Raw genomic sequence first — 22348 nt, 5'->3', positions numbered from 1 at the left:
GCATTGATGGCGTACTTTGAAACAGACAACTCTAAGTTTATTTGTAACATTAAGGTCAAGGTCTAAAAATGTTTCCACTTTCCACAGTAATGGACTGAAATGGTACAATGTCTCTCTGAAAGTGGGAAGTGATTCTACTGTTCCAGTTTATGGGATGACATAAAACAAAAGACATACCTAGCCTACTATGGTGTAATTTAAAGGCAAAGTACAATGAAAAACATGTGGCTCAGTATTAACACACCTTTGGGAATGACACCTGTTGTACAATAGTACTAGGGTTATTATTATAATGGGGTTGTTACAAAATTCAGGAAAATTCAGGATAATAGGTTGTTACGTTATTTGTATTTTTAATTGGAAATGTAATTCTGGCTAAAAGATGCTCGGTAAATTGGTAACCATTAGCTAATTCTGTACGGTTAAAGAAAGGAACATGTGTTTTGTAAAGGATTACTTGTCAGGTGTGTCTTTATCAGGCATTTAACTGTCCTCTGTATCTCAGCCAATCTGACGTCTGGATGCAAATTTAGCCAAAACAGGTTTTGATTAGGCCCAGACCGTTGAGGTTAATCCAGGTAGACATCATTATTCCTTTAGTGAGTTTTCCTTTTTAAACCAAGCTACACTTTTGCTGTAAACATACAGTATGTCTGTTTTATCTCAGTCTTTTCCTGGTGTTTATGTAGCCTTTCTTTTTAATGTTATGCTCCTCTTCCAGTAGATGTCACCCTTGCACCTTGAAGGAATAATTTGCCCCCCAACCTCTCTGGTCTTTCAGCTGACTAATGTGATTCTCAGGAGGAATGAGGGACTTAGACCTCAGGTAGGTGCAGCAACTCAGGTAACAAGAAAATAAACATTTATTAGTTTTTATCATATTTTAATTACATTAGATACACATACAACATGCATTCAAAAATAATCCTAAAATTAAATTATTGTTGTTCCAAATATGTTACTTTATGTAACTTGTTGCTTTATTCACAAGAGCTATTAGATGTGAGTGAATATTGTGGCACACAGTGATAAGGTGCTAGCTGTATGAAGGTCGATTGCTGAAAGGTTTTTTCTTTGTACTTCTCGAGCCTGCATTCACAGACTGAGCAGGAATGATTACACCTTTAGTTTACACACGCTTCATGGCTTAATGCCCTCGTACATTGTAGCCTGGCCTCTTTTCATCCTCTACTCCTACAAGTCACATGGGGTCACATGGGTGAGGGCAGTCATATGATTTCATTATAAACACATAGGCTGTTCTGTTCACGCACACACACAAACGTACAGTACACACATACAGCCTGGTTCATACTGTACATTCCATGTTACTGGATAGGTCTTCACACATGTGACCAGTCTATTTATGCACAAATAGACACATAAATGAACAATAACCTATGTGTAGATTGGGTTTGGGTGTTTATTAGTGGTAGTAGAGTCAGGAAACCCTTTAAGTAATCACATGATAACAGCTTAGCATCAGTGTTATTTAATTCACCCTTTAAGTAGCTTTACCTTTGGACAAATTATTTCACATATATGTTCTTTATTCAAGCCCAGAGCTTCATGTTTTTATGGCTGCACCATAATCTAATGGAAATGTTCATTTTAAACAAATTTATCCTACATTTTGAGACATGTTCAGTATTTCTCTGAAATTTGGTTTCTTATCTAGAATTTAAAATAGTTCTCTGTGGGTTTAAACAATGTCTGACTGTACAGAATAAGAAGAAAAAAACATGTTTGTGCTACATAAAATTAGCTTAATATTTCTAAACTTTTTACTGTTTCATGCCTCTGAAACTATTTAAAAACGAAAAACTGCTCAGAGCTCCACATGCAACTTGTGACAAGAGGTTCAAAGGTGACAGAGGTTTTTTTATTAGGTCACAAGTCATAAAATAAAAGGGTGAAAACCACTGATAAGATAATAATTAAAAATTGGGCAGCTTGAAAATGTCTTCACGACAAAACAAGCAGTTTGAAGAAATCCCCATTATAGAAACAAAACGATACATTCATTTAGAAAATAATCAGCAGATTTTAATCGATGGTGAAAAGAAAAAGGCCTTAGTTTATGTCCATAATACAGGCCTTATTGGTATTGGAGTGTATCTCCTGTTTAGGAGTTAAGACTCCAAAGGTTCATATTACTGTGGATCTATAAATTACACAATATGAAACCACTGAGATGAATTTAATTTTTTATGGAGAACCATTAAGAAACAGAGCTCACATGTAGATGCTGGGGCGGAAAAGGATGTGGCCTAAATAGACTACAAAAGTACTGATGGAAGTTTCTTTAACTGTTCCAATTGTTTAACTTGTGTTGTCGGCCTGAACCTGCTCACAGGTTTTTCGCTTTGTTTGTCTTCACGCCATTCTTTAGCATCTGTGTTTGTAAGCTGACTCCTGTGACTCATCATTTCCACTAATTGCCCAGTCACGATTGGTCCAGATGGCCTCGATTCAAAGCCTGGACTTGGGTGCTTCCCGGTCCTAAAACCACAGCATTCCTTCAGCCAATCCAGCAATGCAATGCTCCATGACATCACTGCCTGAGGAATGAACTGGCATAACAGTTGTGTGTGGAAAGTGACCCGGCTCACAAGGAGGGACTGGATGGTTTAGACTGCTCCTACAAGGCTAACAACCATAAGTCAAAGGGGGTCTTTTAGACAGAATCAGGCATCCAGTTTGTGTGTGTGTGTGTGTGTAATGCCAATTTTTTTATTGAGCAAAAAGGGGGGAACTTTCCATCCCCCCCCAGAGTGCAGTTAAAGTGCTGTGGTTTTGATGAGCGCTTACACAATAACATGGGTTTCACTGAGGCCATTCAAAACATACTTTCTGTCTGTGAGACCTAAAGCCACGTAAATAATGAGAGACGTTGTGTAAGCCATGCATACTTGGTCACAAATTATATTTTCATTCTTCTTTTCTTCACACAGACACAAACTGTATGCAGATTAATTGTAGAATGTAACTTAGTACATCTACCAAATACTGTACTTAAGTACAAATTTTAGGTACTTCTACTTCTATTACTTCTACACTATTTCCATTTTCTGCTACTTTATACTTCTAGAGGCAAATATACACTTTTACTGCACTAGATTTATACAGCCTTTGACAGCCTTGTTACCAGTTACTTTAAGATTTTAAATAAAATAAATATGATGAGTATATAAATAGCAGTGATTTCTTATCTTTTTTGCTTGTGACCCCTCACAAAAAAGCAGCATCTACTTGCTTGATTTAGATGTCTATGAGTTGCTTGCAGTTCCACCAAGGGAGATTTTTATCATCTCAAATGATCCATTATTGCACAAAACAGTAAATATTAGAGAAAGGTCCAAAATATTCAATCAATATAAGTGGCAGAAGTATTTTTTTCTTATTTCCTGCCCCATTAATTATCTCACAACCCATCAGATCATGTGATCCTTTGTGACTCCTAGGTTGGTAACCACTGGACTAAATTACTCTACTTTATGTAAAGTAGTTAAAACTAGCTCCACCATGCTGCTTATGCATCACGCACTAGTGTTAACAAACAAATTTTAATTCAAATTAAATATACAGTATAACAATTTCATATTGTGCTATTGCTGCTTTTACTTGAGTACTTCCTCCACTGCCGATGCAAACACACACATTTACCCACAGAGGTCATTGAGAACATTTATCCTGGAGGAGGCCCAGTGCTCCCTCTGCTTGTTCAGCACTGTGTGTATAAACTGGGAAGCACTTCAGAGGGGCGCTTGTCTGCACACTGTTTGAAAAGCTGGAAAAACCATCACAGCTTGTGAACCGTAGCAGTACTCTCCTCAGGAAGTGCCTGAGAGACCCCGAAGGTCCATTTTTCACAGCAAGGTGAAGGTCTGAAGCCTCAGACTGAAGCATGCAGTTGAGTCAAAGACAGACTTTAGGGACTCTGAACGCTGTTAAATCTATCATTTTCATCTAATGGGGCTTTCCCTTCACATTTTAAGTCTGTTTGTTTGCATCCACTATGTTGAAAAGTTGGTTTTGAAAGGGAACAGCTGGAAATCTCCCTGCACAGTCTAAGAGGAAGCCACTAAACACTTTGTACCTGGGTGCAAAGCCAGAGCAACAAGGGTGGGGGACTTTTTATTGAGCTCATTCTGTAAGTCGGTACAGCTGGGAAGGGGCGCATATCGTATAAAAAATAACCTCTCCTGATGCCATGAAATAATTTTCTCATGACCACCCTCTCTCTTTCACTCACTCGGTTTCCTTTCCACTCCCAGTTTCCATCCCGTCTTTGCCAAAGGTCTGTCAAAGTGGAGTTTAGAAAATGTGAATTGTCTTTGGGTGTTTTTGAAGTAACTGACTACATATTGCAGTGAGCTATGATGACAGAGAGCATGCAGAGGACAAGGTACTGGATTGCAAATGGAAAGATGGAGGAGGAGGGGCGGGGGGGAAGGGTGTGGAATAATGAGGAGAGTTTGAATGGCAGACAGTGATGTAAAGTGATATGCAGATGGACGACAAGGGAATGGGAGGGGTAGGGAGGAGGCAACATACAGGATGAGGGTTGGAGAAGGAACCATCAAACAGTAAATTCATATAAAACAGTTTATTAACATCTTGAAAAAGGATGTAGACACTGCAATACAGTGTTAAAAAAAGGAATGTGTGACATTTCTAATATGATACATGCAGGCTAAGTTCAGTTTGGTGTTTTAAAAGCAACTACAGTACTGTTACAACACGTGAGCCTTTTCTACACAGTGCACTGTTTGAGTAAGATCTGACTGACTGGCTGGGAGGAGGACGAAGAAGAAGAAAACAAGGCGAGTAAATGTAAACCATGCATGAGGCACAAAACATGAGGATTTTATGACAGTCTTCACTCCCTCTCATAAACTCTGGTGCAGACAACATCCCCAGCAGTCATTGTCTGGAAGAAAACAGCAACAGAAGGACAGAAAGGGTTTATAAGTTATAACTATTATTAGATGGATTGCCATAAAGTTTGCCCAGAAGATGAATCCTACTAACTTTTCCTAAGACAGTCACCTTAGTTTAAGTGTCTAATACTCTCTTTATAAAGTTGTGCATTTGGGCTGTACACAAAATAATTACCAGTATCAGTTCTCCATCGTTGGTCAGCTCTCGGGTCCATGCTGTCTTGGGTCCATCGCCTTTCTGTAAAGTCTGTTCACAGCTGATCTTGCTGTCCGTTTCCCACTTCGGAAAACTCTGCAAGGATTCACAGAACAATATTAAAATCCTCCTCCTCAAAAATATGTTTTTTTCTTCTTGTTCCTACAGTTGGATGTTTGAGCTTCAGAATGATGTATGCGCAGAGTTTGACACTAGGGAGATGGTTTTACATTAATCTGCTGAATGTGGAAAGTTTCTCTGCACTCATTGAAAATCTGATCTTAAGGGCTTGGAAGTCAACTTTGGTCTAGTATGCAACTCATACAAGTGTGATGTAGGAACTGAAGCCACCACTGCACATATGTTGATAATGGACTTTACAGTCGAGTAGGAGACATCTTGTGGAAGGACAAACTTCAGAAATTAACTAAATTTGCATATTCACAGGTCCTGGGATTTTTAACGAGGTAGAAGGAGTAGATGCCTTTTTAAGGATTTAAATGTGGACATTATATTTTTCCAAACAGATTATTTGTATAAATGTTTCCAGTCCATACGTGCCTTTAATAAATTACATTTGGACGCTGTGAAGTTATAGCAAAGTTTGGGTTTGATCATAACTGGAACTCTGTGCCGATCACTGCATGTCAGAAGATTTTTACGGCTTGTCAGGAACTATGTCCATCACCACTTACTGAGCATGAAGAAATGAAGAACAGATCCATGTATTATCACCAGGACTGACTCTGGAGTGAAATTATTTCCATATGTTTCTTCTGTGCAGAGCTCTAGGCTAGCTATGCTGTCTTTGGCCAAATGCTGGTATGCAAGTATTAGTACATTATACAGGAATGCTACATGGGAAGTTACGGGATGTGTACCGTGCAGGGACGTCCATCCACTGTGGCCTCACTGAAGGACTGACCCACAGTGAAGGAGACATGGGTAGTACGGACACTGGTGGAGGTCTTGATGGACAGGCACTCTCCCTGCTGGGTGATTTCCACTGCCGGGCTGGAGGCCGCTGTCACTGCAATCTTCCTCAGGAACACATTCACACCTGTTCACACACAGACAGAAACTAATATGATATACAGACCATATTATATGTTTTTATTTTTTTACCGAAACTTTCAGCACCTTTCGTTTTTTGACAGTGTTACATTATCACTTTGTGGTAATTCAGCTGCCAGCGGGGAATGTTTGGGAAATGTTTCCATGGTTGGCATTCAGTGAAACTATGTCATCTGATATTTGAGAGTCGGCAGTCATTCAGCAGATTTTATAACAGGTGAGTAACAACTAACAATTCATGCCCTTCTTCTCACAATGCCTTTTGGCAGCCTGAAAGTTTTCAAAACAGTATGTGCTGCTGCAATGCCACACAGTTACAACATAACTTCGATGAAAAAAAATAAGACAATGAATTGTTCATTGTAATTAATTTCTTAGTTTCAAGTCTCTGCACGCTGATGTCTTCTTCTGTATTGAATGAATCACGGAAATTAATCTAAGAACTTAATGTAAGGTATGCTCTTTGTGGTTGTTTTGCGTTTCTTAATAGCCACATTGTGTCTCTTTGTTGTCGTTTCCTTTATGATTGTTTTGTGTTCTGTGTGTCTTTATGTTTCTTGATATCTGTTTTGCATTTTGCATCTCTTTGTGGCCATTTTGTGTCTCTCTGTGCTTGTTTCACGTCTCCTTTTAGTTGTTTTATAGTCATCTTTATATTCATCTCTTTATGGGTTGATTTGTGTCTCTGTAGTAATTTGATTGACTTTCTAACAAGAAATGTTCACAGTAACTTCAAATAGAGGCCCCCTGTCCCCTATGGGCCCATAGGCCTGTGCCTGGTAGGCCCATTCTACAACTAATCCATGAATTTATGCAGCAAGTGGAAATACAACAGGATTTTCAGGAGATATGTATAACCGGCGTAGTTACTGATGTGCCATGAACAACTAGGCTGAAAGAATAAATAGCTTATATAAACATCTGTGTGCTGAGTGCGTAGCGATGTGATGTGATGTTTAATGAATGTAAAACTGCATGTTGACCCTTTAGTTTTTGCCATTATTCACATGAGCTGGACTGACTCAGATCTGATTTAGTTCGGACCATATTTGCTCATGCAGTGGTACAGAGGCAACACACACACACACACACACACAGCCGTAGATTGGGTCAGAGAGGCCCAGGGAAGTGAAGGAAAGTCAGTCTCAGAGCCGGCTAGCTGCTGGGGCCCATGTCAAGGCTTAGTTCCGTTTACACTGGCTCTAATTACAACCGCATGAGGAGGACCCCGCTTCAGATGAGTCTAATCTAACATTCCTCCACAGGCTATTTGTCTTCAGATTTTTAATGGATGCCACTGGCTGGCCCTCGCCTGACCTCCTTCTCTCTCCTGTTCTGTCTTATAACCGGAGTCCATACAGCCTCATAGCTTAACAAGACCAGTATTCCCAGGAACATAAGGGCAGCAGGGCAGGGGCAAACCAATTTAACCACAGAGAACCCACTTCAAACCACTTTGGTTCTCCAGTTGACCTCTGAGCCAAGTGGATTTCCAGTTGATAATGCCACTGACAACGTGATTGACAGGTCTTTGTGCAGGAGATGCTTCCCTTTCCCTTTTCCTTTTTTGCATTTTGACAATGGAGCTGAATGGTTGATGATAAACCAGATAACAATATGCGGCTTAACTCTCAACTGGCATCACAGTTTGAATAGTTTTTTGCATGTAAAGCACTTTGATCTAAAGGTTTCCGCCAACAACGGGATGCAACCCACAATCTCGTGTTGGAAAACTTTTTAGGGACAGATAAACACCTTTATTGGGCATTTTCTGTAAGCCAATTAAATACAATATGAATCTATGCTCACTCACCCAGCGCTTTCAAAAGTTCCTCGAAATTTTCCGAAGACTTCATTTTCCATTTTCCTGAGAAATCTGTGGTTTTCTGCTCCATTGTGATGATGATTTTGCTGATCAGAAAGCCGAGTGAGACTGCAGCAAGCTCTCCGGTTCGAGTCTGTCCCTCTCCGTTAACCGGTTTGCGAAGTCCTCTCCTCTGCCTGTATCTGCGCCTCCATTGATTGGCTGACAGCTCGCCTGGATGTAATGCTGGTTCAGCCAATACAGAGGCCGGTGGCAGGGAGGGACTTTCCCCCCTGATTCTAACTGTACCCACCACCTCTGTCAGCATGGTGAAAGATTTGGATACGAGCTGGAAAATGCACTTCCAGTAAGTGCTTTGATGTTGATGAGCAGCCAGTTAATTGTTTTTTGTTTTTTTTAAAAGTTGGTGTCATGTTAGTCCCAGTTATTTGTCAAGAAGTCCAGAACAGTGATTATACCTATTTCTGCAAGGGTTGAAAGGGTGATCCAATCCGACCTGAAGCGATGTGTTAAATTGTAAGACGTGGAATGTGAAATCAGATATCAGGATTAATGTGTTCAGCTCCAGAGTGAATGAGAGAGGGGGGGTAATGATAGGGGCAAAAGATAAGACATGCAGCTGGAGGCAGGAAAGTGCCACCAACATTTTCACAGAACAATTAAAATGTCTGAGAGTGGAGACACATCAATGTATTCATTATGCTCAAACTGCACATACACACTGTAGGCTGTGTGAGGGCCATTTAGCGCTGACTCATGCTGCCATCTCACCCTGTCTTTATCTGGACTGGGTGGTGGCAGGTTACATTACATGTCTTTAGGGCTCCATGTTTATTTTGGTAAACAAACCCAGACATAAGACACTGTTTAGTGCCTCTTTGAGGTAAACAGCGTCAGTGTAAGACTATATACAAGGATACATTCGGCTAAAATCCTTAAATTCTGATTGAATCAATATTTATGTGTTTATTTATATGACAGATTAATTTTATACTACAGAACCAATAACTTAAGTACAAATTCAGGGATTGATTCACATGTAAGATGTAGTTTTTTTGTGCTGTGTTACTATACAAAGTCAAGCTGAATTAGATTGTAGTCAAATTGGATGAAAATTACCAATTGGCTGATTCAAAACCCTCCCTCCATTTCCCTCAAATTTAAATATACAGTTTCTAGTTCAAATTGTTCTAACTGGTATTTCCTGAAAAGCAGAGTGGAAATTTAGGGGATGATATAGGATTAAAATGTGAAAATCAATAATTAAAGATTCGCCTCACCCTTCCCTTCCAAGCATGTAGGAGAAACTATACGGTGGCGAGCCAGTGTTTGGTTTGTTTGTTCTCAGAGGAAGAGGAGCTGCTCTCCCTGTACATAAAATGGCTCATATAGGTAACAGTTCTTATTTTTAGGTGATTATACACTAATGAAAACATAATGTACTATTATATTCCCTTTCTACCAATAGATCATCCTAAATGTTACACACTGGACCTTTAAAGTAAAGAAAGTGAGAATAAATGAATCCATTTTTTAATGCCCTCAAGTACTGTCAGGGAGATTTGATTTGATAAAAGCACCCCGAGTGAAACAAAACTCTCAGAGCAAACTTAATTTAAGTTAAGTTATACACTCTCTGTCTGTTCTTTATTTCTCCCACTCTGCTCACACACGCACACACATGCACACACACGTACTGCCAAGAATATTTCATCAGGTCTGGATCAGAAGGGATGCCTCTGGAAACATGATGCAGTGCATTCACCCAACAAAAGGAGTCATGATGTTATCTGTGCAGATTGTCTCAGCATTTCTCCCTGTGGCACCATGCAGCTACGGCACTCTATAGGGTTACAGCAACATGGGAATTAACCTCATCAGGTATTTTGTACAGAGAAAGGAAATATAAAAGCACTTTTGAATGCAAATTGGACATAGCATCCAGGCCAGCATTCACCGCTGGCTGACCTCAGACTGAGACACGCAGAGGACAACAGCAGCTCAGGGATGAGAAGAAGAAGAGGAGAATGGCCTTGATGAAAGGATAACACTGGACACTGCTCTACCCTGTTCCTATGACAACCGATGTGGTTTCATAAATCTGCGATTGGCCTGAAAATTATCTCCCTGTTTATAAACTACAAGAATTGCTCGTTGGCTCCCTGTGCTGTAGAGATGTTTGGAGTGTGTCATTTATTTCATGTCCACCGGGTATTTAACAAAATAAAAGCTGGGATATTTGATAAGATATATCAATAACACACAGGAACAAAGCAAAATACAAACAAACAAATAAAACAAGACAAGAAGGTTCAGCCGTTCAGAGGATTATGTAATAAACTTTACTTGTGTTAAGAGTCTTGGTTTGAATGTACAGTTTTAGTGAGTTTTTGAGAAAGATTAACTTTTGTGCTAAGATGACAAACATGTTTATGTTTGAGTTGCAAAGATCACCACATCTTTTCAGTTGTATTAATATAAACACAACAAAAACAAATGGAAAAAGCCCTTAACGAGAACGGTTGAGTAAAGCGTCACCTAGCGTTGATTTATGATGCTTCTAGTATCCGGAACCTTTTGCACCTTGGTGTTTCCACCCGATCGGTGTTAAGAGGGAACAACCGGTCTCAACATGTCGAGGCACCTCCGCTTCATTGCGCGGACAGTGATGGTTCAAAACGGCGACGTTGAGGCGGCGTACAAGACTTTGAACAGGTCAATCTCGTGTTTTTAATAAACAATTGAAGGTGACATTTGTTGTTACGCGGCGAATGCTAAGCTAACGTTAGCTCAGTTCAACAGTTAGCCTTCCGCTCAATGTCACAGAGCTGCGCCTGCGCAGTAGTGTCACTTCTTACAGCAGGATAGCTAATGTTGTTGTTGTTTGTTGTTTGTTGTTGTTTGTTGTTTGTTGTGTGTTTTTATGTTTTTTTGTTAGATAACGTTACATTTATTTGTAGATAGAATAACGTAAACATTAGATTAAAAAAAAGGTTTAAATTCTGAGGTGAAATAATCACTATTACTGACAGTTACAACATTTCGTCGCGGCGTAGTAACTGTAGTTAAATAAGTTATATAAGTCTGTAACGTTAAATCAGTAGTTTGGGCTGTTGTTTCAGTAAGATAATAATAATAATTATTATTATAGATAATGTGTGCCTTAATTGCGTTTTAAAAAATCTAAAAACTGTAAATATATCTAAGGGAACATTCAACAAACGGAGAATAACATTAATCTTACATTGTAACTGAGGTTTAAAGAATACAACCCCAAAAGTTCAATTTGACATTAATTAAATACATACTTATATTAATCATTTGTGAAATAACTAAAGAAATAAAAACTCAACTCATAATTATTATTATTATTATTATTATTATTATTATTATATTTCATAATAACAACTAGATTTGGATACCATTTTTATTTTATTATAGACATTGTATTTCAAAATTTAAAATGTTTTTATTTCGTGTCACCATAATGACGCATTTTATTTCATAACATCCCTTCTTCGGTGGTGTTACTGTCCTCTCACCTGTCAGCGACTCACATGCCCCCTGGGATGAAGTGAAAAACCAGTCAATGGTTATATATATATAGCCAGTGGTTATTTATACAGTCAATGGGGAAAAACGTAGTTATAAAATAAAAGCAGACTTTTCAGAATGAGAATTTTGAAATAAAAATGTCTAAAAAAGTATAAATTGTCATATAAAACTAAGAACATTTTAAAATAAAGAGTCAAGTTTGAATAATTAAACATATTATTTTTTCATTTATATATTATCCACAATTTATTAATTAGTTTACTTCATAATTATCTATTTATTTATTTATGTGTTGAATATTGAACACTTTGGAGCGTAGTGCCATAATAGTGCCATAATAATGCAGTAGTGACCTACTGCATTATTATGGCACTTGCACTGTATCCAGTGATTGTCTAAATACAAAACGTATTTTGATTCATTTGCTAAATTATTTTGATTACAATGAAAAATAAATGAAAGAATTGTAAAGTGTTTAGAGGGTGTCCTTAAAGCATAATAGTTAAGAAATGCTTTATGCTCTCAGGTTATTATTTTTAATATTTTTATTATGACTTTTAAATGGTCTGGATGTGTGATTCTCCGTTCTCCATTGTTATATATAACCTATGGTGTTATATTAGGCTATCCATGGCTGGAGTTTGCTGCATTTTAGATTCATTACCCAAAGCAGTAAAATGTTTTTATTGTTTAAATGTATAAATCATTTAAAAAGAATCCATAATTGAGACGGGCTGCTCTGCCAGTTTCACCTGTACTTTCCATTTACCTGCTGTATAGAGTGACTTGAATGCAATCCAAGTCCCAGTTATTCACACACTTTGTCTACATACTCCAGGTTACTGACTAATGAGGGGATTGTTGATACAGTGACGCGCAAGCGATACTACGAGAAGCCCTGCCGAGAGCGACAGCGGTTGAACTTTGAGAGATGCAGGCGGATCTACCACATGGAAATGGCCAAAAAAATCGGCTTCATCTCGAGGACAAACCGAGTGGATCCTTGGGTCGGCAGCTAGTCGAATGGAGCGGGAGGAAACAGGACGTTAGCAGTGGACTGCTTGAAACGGGGCCAACAAAGTAGAAGAAGCGATCAACATCAACACAATGACACTGTCGTATCTAAATAGACTTGGGGAAATACTGAGAAAAGTGGCTTTCATGATGTCAACTTGTTTAACAATAAAAGGAATAATTGTTATTGTCAAGTCAACTATGGACATTTTTGTCTTTTTACTTTTCTACAAAATTTGACTTGAAGGGAAAAATCTTTTGTGCTCATTCTTGGTTGTAATGATTATGTTAATGACTTGGTTGATGACATTTGGTGTTTTGAATCTTCCCACACAATCTTACGAATGAAAAAGCTGATAAATGTGATTACATTTTCCGAAAATCTTAAGCTGGTGAAGAAGTATTTATCACAGTTACGTTTAAACAACAAAGACAAACTGGTATACTGTAAACACAGGTTTATGGCTTAAAGGTACATTGGGTCACACAAAAGCTTCGGAAGTAGTTTCGAAAGTAGTTGGATGTGACCTCATTTGCTGGAGGAAAAAACAATGCAGGAGATGTTTGTATTCTGGGAATAAGATCCCAGCAGCAGCAGCAGCTCACTGTTAATTAATTCAAGGTCACTGCTGCACAGTGTGGCGTTAATGTCCACTGATGGTGTCAGACACCTCCTGCAAACTCCCAAAAGTGAGACACATGGGCCGTGCACATCCGTCAGACCCTGTGCTTTCACCATGGGGGGCTTTAAAGGGTTCTTCCCTCACACAGGAAAAGTTAATCACTTGCACCAGGCTTTCTTGTCTGTGAGGTTAGCAGGTTATGTTGATGCCCTGTCCTGTGGCTTCGGTCAGTGGGCAGCATTGTAAGGACTGAGGGAAGCAGTATGATAGATTACTTATATTTTACACTGAAGGAGATTGACTGCTGCCCGATACCTCTTTTTTAAAAGGATCAGTTAAAAAAACGTACTTTCCTCTTATCTCTAGTGGTATCTGGCTGTAGTTTTTGGTTTTATTTGTTCAAGCTTCTCTGATATTTCTGCCTCCAACTGTAACATTGTTATAGGGACTAGTGTATAATTTGTCTTGCTGACAGCATGAAAAATTACCTTTTAAAAACTTTAACAGCAATGTGTCTTTCCAGAAATAAAAAGCATGCTCATTACTGTAGATAATCCACAGACCTCACTGTGAGCAGTTTTCTTTGGAACTACTTTTTGGCGACAACAGTTTTTTTTATTCCAAGTAACAGGGATGTTGCTGTGTAATTTTTCCATGCTGTGAGCTCCACAGACATGTTTTCTTTCACCTCCACTGTATTGTTGGTGGCAGAGACAAATACCTGTAAAGACAGGGAAATTAAAGACAAAATTAGAATGGTTACATATATGAAAATGTGTTTCTAGACCCTTTTAAAGAACTGATTTTCATGTATGGAATCAGGTAATAGGATAGTGCATGCTGTTTTTTAATATTGTGTCATTTGTAATTCGTCTGTAGGTTTTTATAACAAAAAGGGCAGAAGTATGTAACATGTAATGCAGGTTGTGAAGTCAGTATCAATGTCCCGTAATATGATTGTGAAATGTGCAAATATGTTTTTGTTGGCCTCAACATGCACACTCCAACACACACACTTACACTTTCTTATCACTGACAAATATCAGCTGTATTATGGGCAACCCACTCTTGTTATTCTTTAATTGTCTAACACCTGGTTAGAAAACACGGGGAGCAGATTTCTGTCCTGTAAGAAACTCCTATACATATACAACACTCAACAGTATAACAGCTGCTGTTCATGCTTAATTTTAATATCATTAGTTCTAATCCAACATCTAATAACTATGGTACTCAAAAAATGTGCCTTAATTACTAACTATTTCAGTACTTTCAGATTTGCCTTTGGTTTTTCCTTTGTCCTCAAACGTTTTAATTCCACCACTGCAGAAAGATGTGTGCTATACGCTCCCGAGGGCTTAAAAATGAGCTCAGAATCTTGTTATGGATATGATCTGCAACAGTATCATCGAGCAAACTTATCATCTTCCCACTATCTAACAGATGACACTGAAAGTCTGCATCTCTGAAATCACATGGTAGAAGCAGCCTTCAGCTGTTTACGTGTTCACAGTTCTGAATACAGAGCTGTTAATAATGGCCACCACTGTTTGCATGGTTTCTCTATCAGCTGATAGTATTGACGATGCTGTTTGCTCAGTGACGGTATCCATGTTGCAATCAAAAAATCTGGAGCTGAATTACACTGTGCAAACTTCAAGAACGTGCATCAAGCCTTTCATAAGATGCCAAAGAGCCCCTGACAGGAACTGTTGGGCAGTAACTCATTACTTGTAATAAGATTACTTTTCCCAGTAACTAGTAGTGCGACTAATTACTAATGAATTTCAGCAATTATATTGCAGTTACTCCTCCAAAACTAATTAATTACAATATTACAACCCCCTACTGATTTGAAATCCAACAATCCAATCACATCCTTGGATTCATGGAAACGTTCAGCAGCTGGAAGTATTCACATTACTTTGATTTTAACAAACTAAACTGGATTTTAATCGTCGTTAAGTCTGAATTTTGTGGAGAAAGGAATCAATTACCAGTCTTTTAGTGTAGTATAACTAATTACTGTTGGCAGGGAGTAATAGGTAAAGTAATTACATTATTTTTTCAAAGAGTAACGAGTATTTTTTTGAGTAACTAGCCCAACACTGCTGACAAGAAAGACGCAAACAATCTTGCATAAAAAGATCATTACCATGTGTTGATTTGCCTGGGGACCCCGTACAGATAGCTCGGAAACTCAAATGTAATTAAATTATTTTGTGATAACGGCAATCACAATTGTTTGAACTATAATTAGGTTTTGTACCAGTCTACCAAAAATATCCGACCCCCTGGCTGAGAGTCAGACATGTCATGCATTTATTGAGACGCCCTTTTCTGTTCATCCTGCCATACCTCAAGACAAAAGAAGTGATTCACTTGCTCATGCTGCAATCATGTGCAGTATTATGTCACTATGTAATGACTGCATGTGTCCCAAGCTTTCTGCCTCAGGCTCTAATAGGACTATGATGCCATATCTCATAAGCTTGTCTGTCTTATCTACATTAACTTCATCATGAACAATGAAAAGACTAGAGCTTCTACAGCACACACATAAAGTCCCATCTGGGCTGGATTTGCTGAAAGTGCAGAATTATTTCTTAAAAGTGCAGTCGTGCATTAATAAATATACAGTTTGCATCGTCTGCTGGGCTCCCTGTTGCATCCATGCTTTGCACTTTATGAAAACAACATGGCTTTTATGATCATTTGGGAGAATATGGAGATGAAGGATGGCCATATGTTAAACAGGACTTGCCATACATGGCCAGCTAGCAGGGTAACAAAGTATTTTTAAATGGTGCAGATAAATGTTAACTGTTTTGGACTTTTGTGACAAACCAACCTGGTCCTTATTAATCCTTTATGCTTTATGCTATGCACTGTCCAGTCTTTGTTATTCCTATTATACTTACAAGACAAATTTGCTAAAAATTTTAATAAAGATAAACACAAACAAACACATAACCACACTGAAAAATACCAGCATTGTGACACGTAACTTCACTGTTATCGCCCCCTCCATCAGTATTGTGTCTTTAGAGGAGGCCAAATGTAACCTCATTTACCAACATTTTCAGCACATGCCAAATGCCGCGTGCTGTTCATCTCGTTCTTCAGCCACACCACCCGCACGTGCTGCCGTCGCAGGTGAGGTGGGATCTACGCATATACCGGCCAATCGGCGCGGCGAACGCTCCCGATTGGCCGAGCCCCCGGGCCAATGGGAGACGAGCGAACCCCCTCTCAGCCAATCGCGCTGCCGTACCTATCCAGCACGTGTAGCGTCCGTTGCGCTCTGTGAGTACTTTTTGAACAGGTTGGAACGTTCGTAAACGGAACACGAGCAGGGAATAGAAGAGGCAGGGTGGAACCGAACGAGAACTGGACAACAGGCGTCACCGCTGCGTGTACACGCGTTCTAAGATAGCCGTTAGCTGTGTTTGAGTTTTCTCCTGCGAGACTTGTTGTTGTTTTCAACGGTTTTCAAGTAACGTTCCTTTTCTCGAGCGTGTTTTTAACGTTTTCTTCGTGGATTACATTCTGCTCCATCTACAAGGTAAGACTTTTATTCTGTTGTTGTTGTTTGTTTGTTTTATGGGGAAGTTTTCAGATTCACTTTACGTTAAATAGAATATGTAACCCCCCCCCTTTTTTTTGTCTTAACTTGTAACGTTAATATACATTTTCTGACTAGTCCACAGCGGGTATCATCAACCGAGGATCACACATGTTGTTTTTACGCCACTAAGTTATCGATCGTCACTTAACACGTGTATAAATCATCAGCCGTGGCGGAAACCTGAAACTGTTGAAAACAAGAATTATTTTAATGTCAAATCACAATAGCGAGGTTTATTATTATTATTATTATTGAGCCGACGTGAATAACAAACAGTGGTTGTACACACTTGTGCACAGAGGCCTTTGCACACACCTACGTACTTTATACTGCATGTGTTGATTTGCATAATGGAGCAGGTCCTTTGTGTGCCTACTCCCTATGTGATAATGCATCAACGCTGATCGTTTACCTCTCGGGTTATATTACACCGTGCTGAGGGTTGACTTCACTCAAATAACCTGACAGCGAGTACACTTTGTACGATGATGGCCATAGGGACTGCATTGGGCTTGGGTCAGTCTGGTGAATATTAGGATTATTATATGAGTAACTTCTATACACTTTTTTCTTTTTTGACTGTGTGATATGGGTTGGTTGACATTGTTATGCAACGTCAGTAGGTATTTTTTGTTGTGACATAGCTTGTGTTTTACATCATTTATGAGCTTACAAAAATAATGCCACTACTTGTTTCATATTAATATGACTAATCATAACTAGTTTATATGTGTCAATATATTCTAAAAAGCAGAAACCTTTGATTTAACCAGTATCACATTATAAATATTTTACTTCATTGAAATTTATATGCAATGTACTACTATTAGTACTATATACCACCGTGTAGTATGCTGATAATGTACTGTAAGTGCAACCCCTTTTTGATTTGGATACTGCAACCCTACCTGCATGATTTTGCCCTGTGCCAACAGTTTACTTACTGAGCCTCAGTGTAAACATTATCTCCCTGTTTCCACAGATGAATTCACTGGGCAGTGCTTCCAAATGGCCATCTTATGACTCACTACCCTCCAACTCAAGCTTCCTCCTCAGTGAGAGTGAGCAGACTGAGGATGAAGCCGACGTCTTCTCCGAGGGAGAGGGGGACGGTGGAATAACAAAGTCGCCCTCAGTTAGCGAGGGAATCACACTTTCTGGGAATTACCTTGATTTCCCAGCTCGTTCAGATCAGCCGCACTTGAGGACTAACAGAGACCAGCCCGAATGCTGCTCCGATGAAACGAAGCATCTCGGTTCTGCCTCTTCTGCTGGAGCTGCCACATTAGGCTCATCTTCGTCAACACCGGGGGACTTGGCCTTTGCTCAGAAAGTGAGCACCCTTAAACCGATTCCTAGGTTTTTGTTTCATTTTGTAAACAACTTTTTGTTGCCAAATACCAAATCGGCCGTAGTAGTAAAACAATTCTTTCTGCTTAATTTCCTCAGTGTGCAGATTTGCGCAGGTTTATCTGTCCTTTGCTTGATCTTCTACATGGACTGAAGACTGGCCGATTTCACAAAGGTATGTGGTTGAGCAATATTTACAAAAATGACTCATCTCTTCTCAAGTTTCTGTTCTGTATTCCATCCTGTAATTAAACCCCCAAGTGCCTATTTGCCTTAACAATGGTATATTTAATTGTGGCAGGTTTATCCAGTTTCCAGCAAAGTGTTGCCATAGACAGACTGCAGAGGATTCTTGGAATACTACAGAGGCCTGAAATGGGGTAAGACCATCACATATAGCAACGCTTATAATATTACAGCTGTGAAAAGGGGATATTGTCATTGTCCTCCATACATAGCATTGTCATTAATGCTTGTTCCTTTTTTCTGCAGTGAGAAATACCTACACAACCTGCTGCAGATAGAGATGATGCTGAAGATTTGGTTTCCTCGGGTGGCATTTCAGTCCCCAGATCCACCAAGCCAGACCACCGCTCCAAGATTCGTACCACACTGGCGAAAAAATCAGCTCCATATGCCCGTTAAGGTGAGTGTCACACTGGATGCTACCTACCATATGACAGTGCCTTTACACGTGTGCATTAATCAGATCGCAGGTCTTATGATCCAGAGATGTTGAAATAGCAGTACAGTGTTTTTGAAAATTTATATTAAAACATCATATTTGTTTAAAAACCAAACATAAAAGATATTAATACAGTCAGGCTAAATAATATACATGATAAAAAGATGAAATGAAAAACAATGTTACTGTAAAGATTTGGATGAACTATATAAAGCATGTTCATAGGAAGGTTAAATATATTAACTGTGGTTCTCCTTTAAGACCTTGGTTTGTCATGGTTGTTATTTTTAATTTTATTTTCCCATTCCAGAAGAGAAAACTGAGCTGGTCAGACCCTGACCACTTTGGCACCGTCCCAACCAAGGATAAGCAACATCAACATGGAAAACATGGGAGCTGCCAGACTGCAACTCCACTTGACACCGTTTCAGCGTGTCTACCTGGATCACCGAAAAAACAGAAAACTCCAGCGGAAGAATCGGTTGAACCAGCCTGGGGCAGCTGTACCGCTGGACACGAGTTGACAGATAGCCCTGGCACTTTAAGCAGGCCGTCATATTTCTGTATCAGGAGAGAAAGTGAGAATCGGAAGCAGCCTGAGATTTCTGTGCCCTCCCCTTGTGGCAGCCCAGCTGCACAAGACAGCTCAGTGTCCTCAAGCGACACCCGTACTACAAGTGACTCACCTTTTAGTGGGCCTTAGCTGACCTTGCTACCACATGGAGGTGCCACAGCATGCCAGACAAAGTGAAGGCAGAGGGCGGACTTGATTACATAAGCATAAAGTTAGGCGCAGAGCCAGTCTGTGATGGCTGTGAGGCATGTAAAACCAGAGGAGGAGGAGGAGGAGGAGGAGGAGAAATGCAGAGAGACATTCATTAACTCATAACTATCCAGTGTAGTTTTTGATAACACCGGGGTTATTGCACTATATTACCAGGAACTGTTTGTATTTAAGGGTATCACTTTTGTATACATTGACTTTTACTAAGTTAACAGATGTTGGACATACTTTGTGTGTAATGCGTTGAAGCAGTCTTTGCTCTGTTTTGTACTTTTTTCATAAGGAACACAGTCCTGACAGTAACGGAAAAAGTAGAAAAACAGATATCATTTTTATAAAAGCGCTTTTCTTTGTCACATATGATAGCAAACGAATCTCTCGGTTTTTACCTTGTGCTCTAGCAACTCGTGATGGCCATTTTTCCCTATTCTCTTACATTTTATAGTCCAAACAAACTGATGAATTAACAAATAATTAGCAGCTTAATTTGTAGTGAAAATAACAGTTGGTTGCAGCCCTGTTATAGTTACAAAGAATATTTCAACCATGAAGACAAATGACTAAAAATGGCATTTAGGATGCCTAAAATTGTATTTTGTCAGCTCATCGTAACACATGGTGCGGCAAAACCACATAGCCCCTGCCAAAATGTGCCAAACAAAACCATTTTGCATTAATATCTTTTCTGCATTTTACTGCATTCAGTCACTTCTTTATTTATTAGTAATTATCACACGCAACCTTTGTTGTATGTAAAAGAGCAAAACGCTGCACAGGAATTACCACAACCTGAATGCTCGATAATTATTGAGGTAGTTGAGGAAATACGAGTTGCTCGGCTGGATGTTAATGTCAGTTACTCCTTCATCTAGCCAGCGAGTGAACTTTTTGTTTTTGTTGTTGTGCAAAAGGAGCTGAAACATAACGTTTTATTACACACACGGGTTTTAAGTGACCATTTTTTTTATACGTTATAAAGCAGGCATAATATATTTGATCCATTTGAATATATGTAACTGCACTTTGGATGACAAAGAGGAAATGTTACACATTTATTAACATTAAAGAGTATGATATGATATTATTTATTAAAGATCTGTTTAAGAGGATACCTCAATTTCAGCGGTAGACTTGTGGAGCCAACATGGGAGCTTTTACAGGCACTCGAATCAGAGACTATATAGGCAAACTTGTCATTTGATTGTGTTTTTTTTGTTTGTTTAATTCTTTGTGGATGGAAGTAGTTGAAAGACATAAAAAGTAACTTTAGCTTATCGCCTGGCTTTTTTACACAAAATGCCCCAAATGCAATGTGTTGTTACGAGGGCAAAGAACAGCTTCCATTGAATATGGATTTATATCAGACTTGCTGTTATATAATTTGTATCACTCAAAAGTGCTTCACTCTTGATGACGTAATAAGGAATATCATGCAGATATGATAAACAAAAACTATTTCCATTCATGAACACATAGATTCTTTTTTTTATGGCAATTTGTACCATCCGTATTATAAATCCGATATCATTCATGTTGAATGGTGTTTCATCTCTGGTGGTTGTCACCAGTCAGCCTTACTTTTACTACATAAAGTTAATCAAACACTTGCCTGACACTGCATCATCAATCATACGAGTGTATTATTGATCTAAGGATGGTAAAATCATCATCACACCACATGTCATTGCAAACCAAATGTGCTGTTGTGTAGATGTTCCTCAGTCTTCACCATTAGTCATTTTTATTGGCCCTGAGTTATGTTATTTAACATATAAAGTGTAAGCACATGGTGGAGAACAAAAGTGTAGTGTTGTTTTGGTATATAAAATGTAGCATCCTACTGTACAGGTTTTGCTGTGCTGGGTTTTACATTTTTTATTTCTGAAATAGAAAGTAAAGATCTTCCCAGTTTTATGTCTTTAATTTTTCTTGTTTTTAAGTTTTCTTTTTTTTCCAGCTAGTTCTTTGTTTCTTATAATGAAATTGTCATTATTGGTGGTTGATTGATAAATGCACATATTTTTATATATTAAATGAGTGATTTGGTTCATCAAAATACAGAATATGTTTGTTGATTTCTTAAGTGAGTCCGTTTTCTTCTGGGTTAGCAGTGTGCAACATACAATTAAATGAAATCCAACCCAAAGAGCAGCAGCCGGAGCTCGTACCGGACAGCTGTTCTGCATCAATAACTTTATAATAGCTTTTTTTTTTTTCTAAATCGATCAGATTGATATATTGATACACTAAAAATCTGTAATTACTTTGGCTCTATAAGAAAAGTACAATTCTGAAAAAATACTTCCATTTTATGTTTAATTTTTACATTTAAAAGTTCATTTTATACCTTTATATTTATTTGACAGCTATAGTTACTTTGCAAATAAATGTACATACAAAACAAATCATTATCTTTAAATTATGATACATTACTACAAATATTACCACCATCTTATATTTAAATTAAATGATATAATAATATATATATAATAAATAATTATTTAAAATTGGCCTATAGATGTCTATATATAAGGATAAAAGGCCCATTCTTACTTTTGATATGTACTTTTTGTTTATAACTTTACCTTTACTTTTTATTTAATTTAATAGATAGATAGAAATACTTTATTGATCCCCGAAGGGAACTTATAGTGTTATAGCAGCTGATTCA

General features: G+C 38.5%; 3 protein-coding genes across 3 annotated transcripts; 2 read left to right on the top strand and 1 right to left on the bottom strand.

Annotated features, from left to right (window-relative positions):
- Positions 1 to 4594: 4594 nt before the first annotated feature.
- crabp2b (cellular retinoic acid binding protein 2, b) lies at positions 4595 to 8216 on the bottom strand. Its single transcript, XM_035681301.1, has 4 exons — positions 8027 to 8216; positions 6021 to 6199; positions 5119 to 5235; positions 4595 to 4933 (listed from the first exon to the last, which is right to left on the bottom strand). Exons 1-4 carry the CDS (start codon positions 8106 to 8108, stop codon positions 4883 to 4885), a joined length of 429 nt encoding a protein of 142 aa, XP_035537194.1. The 5' UTR covers positions 8109 to 8216; the 3' UTR covers positions 4595 to 4882.
- Positions 8217 to 10620: 2404 nt separating this feature from the next.
- On the top strand, positions 10621 to 12806 carry mrps21 (mitochondrial ribosomal protein S21). The gene is made up of 2 exons (XM_035681948.1): positions 10621 to 10753; positions 12432 to 12806. Exons 1-2 carry the CDS (start codon positions 10671 to 10673, stop codon positions 12610 to 12612), a joined length of 264 nt encoding a protein of 87 aa, XP_035537841.1. The 5' UTR covers positions 10621 to 10670; the 3' UTR covers positions 12613 to 12806.
- Positions 12807 to 16555: 3749 nt separating this feature from the next.
- ciarta (circadian associated repressor of transcription a) lies at positions 16556 to 21737 on the top strand. Its single transcript, XM_035681159.1, has 6 exons — positions 16556 to 16795; positions 17841 to 18191; positions 18308 to 18383; positions 18510 to 18588; positions 18701 to 18854; positions 19204 to 21737. Exons 2-6 carry the CDS (start codon positions 17841 to 17843, stop codon positions 19594 to 19596), a joined length of 1053 nt encoding a protein of 350 aa, XP_035537052.1. The 5' UTR covers positions 16556 to 16795; the 3' UTR covers positions 19597 to 21737.
- The last annotated feature ends 611 nt before the right edge of the window (positions 21738 to 22348 follow it).

Source organism: Morone saxatilis, unplaced genomic scaffold (assembly GCF_004916995.1).
Source record: "Morone saxatilis isolate NCDOM2014 unplaced genomic scaffold, NCSU_SB_2.0 Contig9, whole genome shotgun sequence".
NCBI lineage: Eukaryota > Metazoa > Chordata > Actinopteri > Moronidae > Morone > Morone saxatilis.
The sequence above is the reverse complement of the archived record's forward strand: the minus strand, read 5'-3'. Positions and strand labels throughout refer to the sequence as shown.

What these genes read in the sequence shown, in the direction of transcription:
- crabp2b (XM_035681301.1), bottom strand. Translation starts at nt 8,108, where the DNA reads ATGGAGCAGAAAACCACAGATTTCTCAGGAAAATGGAAAATGAAGTCT. An exon ending in GGAACTTTTGAAAGCGCTGG is followed by an intron (nt 6,200 to 8,026) that starts GTGAGTGAGCAT and finishes GTGTGTGAACAG; the next exon opens with GTGTGAATGTGTTCCTGAGG. An exon ending in ACGATGGAGAACTGATACTG is followed by an intron (nt 4,934 to 5,118) that starts GTAATTATTTTG and finishes GTTTTCTTCCAG; the next exon opens with ACAATGACTGCTGGGGATGT.
- mrps21 (XM_035681948.1), top strand. Translation starts at nt 10,671, where the DNA reads ATGTCGAGGCACCTCCGCTTCATTGCGCGGACAGTGATGGTTCAAAAC. An exon ending in GCGTACAAGACTTTGAACAG is followed by an intron (nt 10,754 to 12,431) that starts GTCAATCTCGTG and finishes TACATACTCCAG; the next exon opens with GTTACTGACTAATGAGGGGA.
- ciarta (XM_035681159.1), top strand. Translation starts at nt 17,841, where the DNA reads ATGAATTCACTGGGCAGTGCTTCCAAATGGCCATCTTATGACTCACTA. An exon ending in ACTTGGCCTTTGCTCAGAAA is followed by an intron (nt 18,192 to 18,307) that starts GTGAGCACCCTT and finishes TAATTTCCTCAG; the next exon opens with TGTGCAGATTTGCGCAGGTT. An exon ending in AGCTCCATATGCCCGTTAAG is followed by an intron (nt 18,855 to 19,203) that starts GTGAGTGTCACA and finishes TTCCCATTCCAG; the next exon opens with AAGAGAAAACTGAGCTGGTC.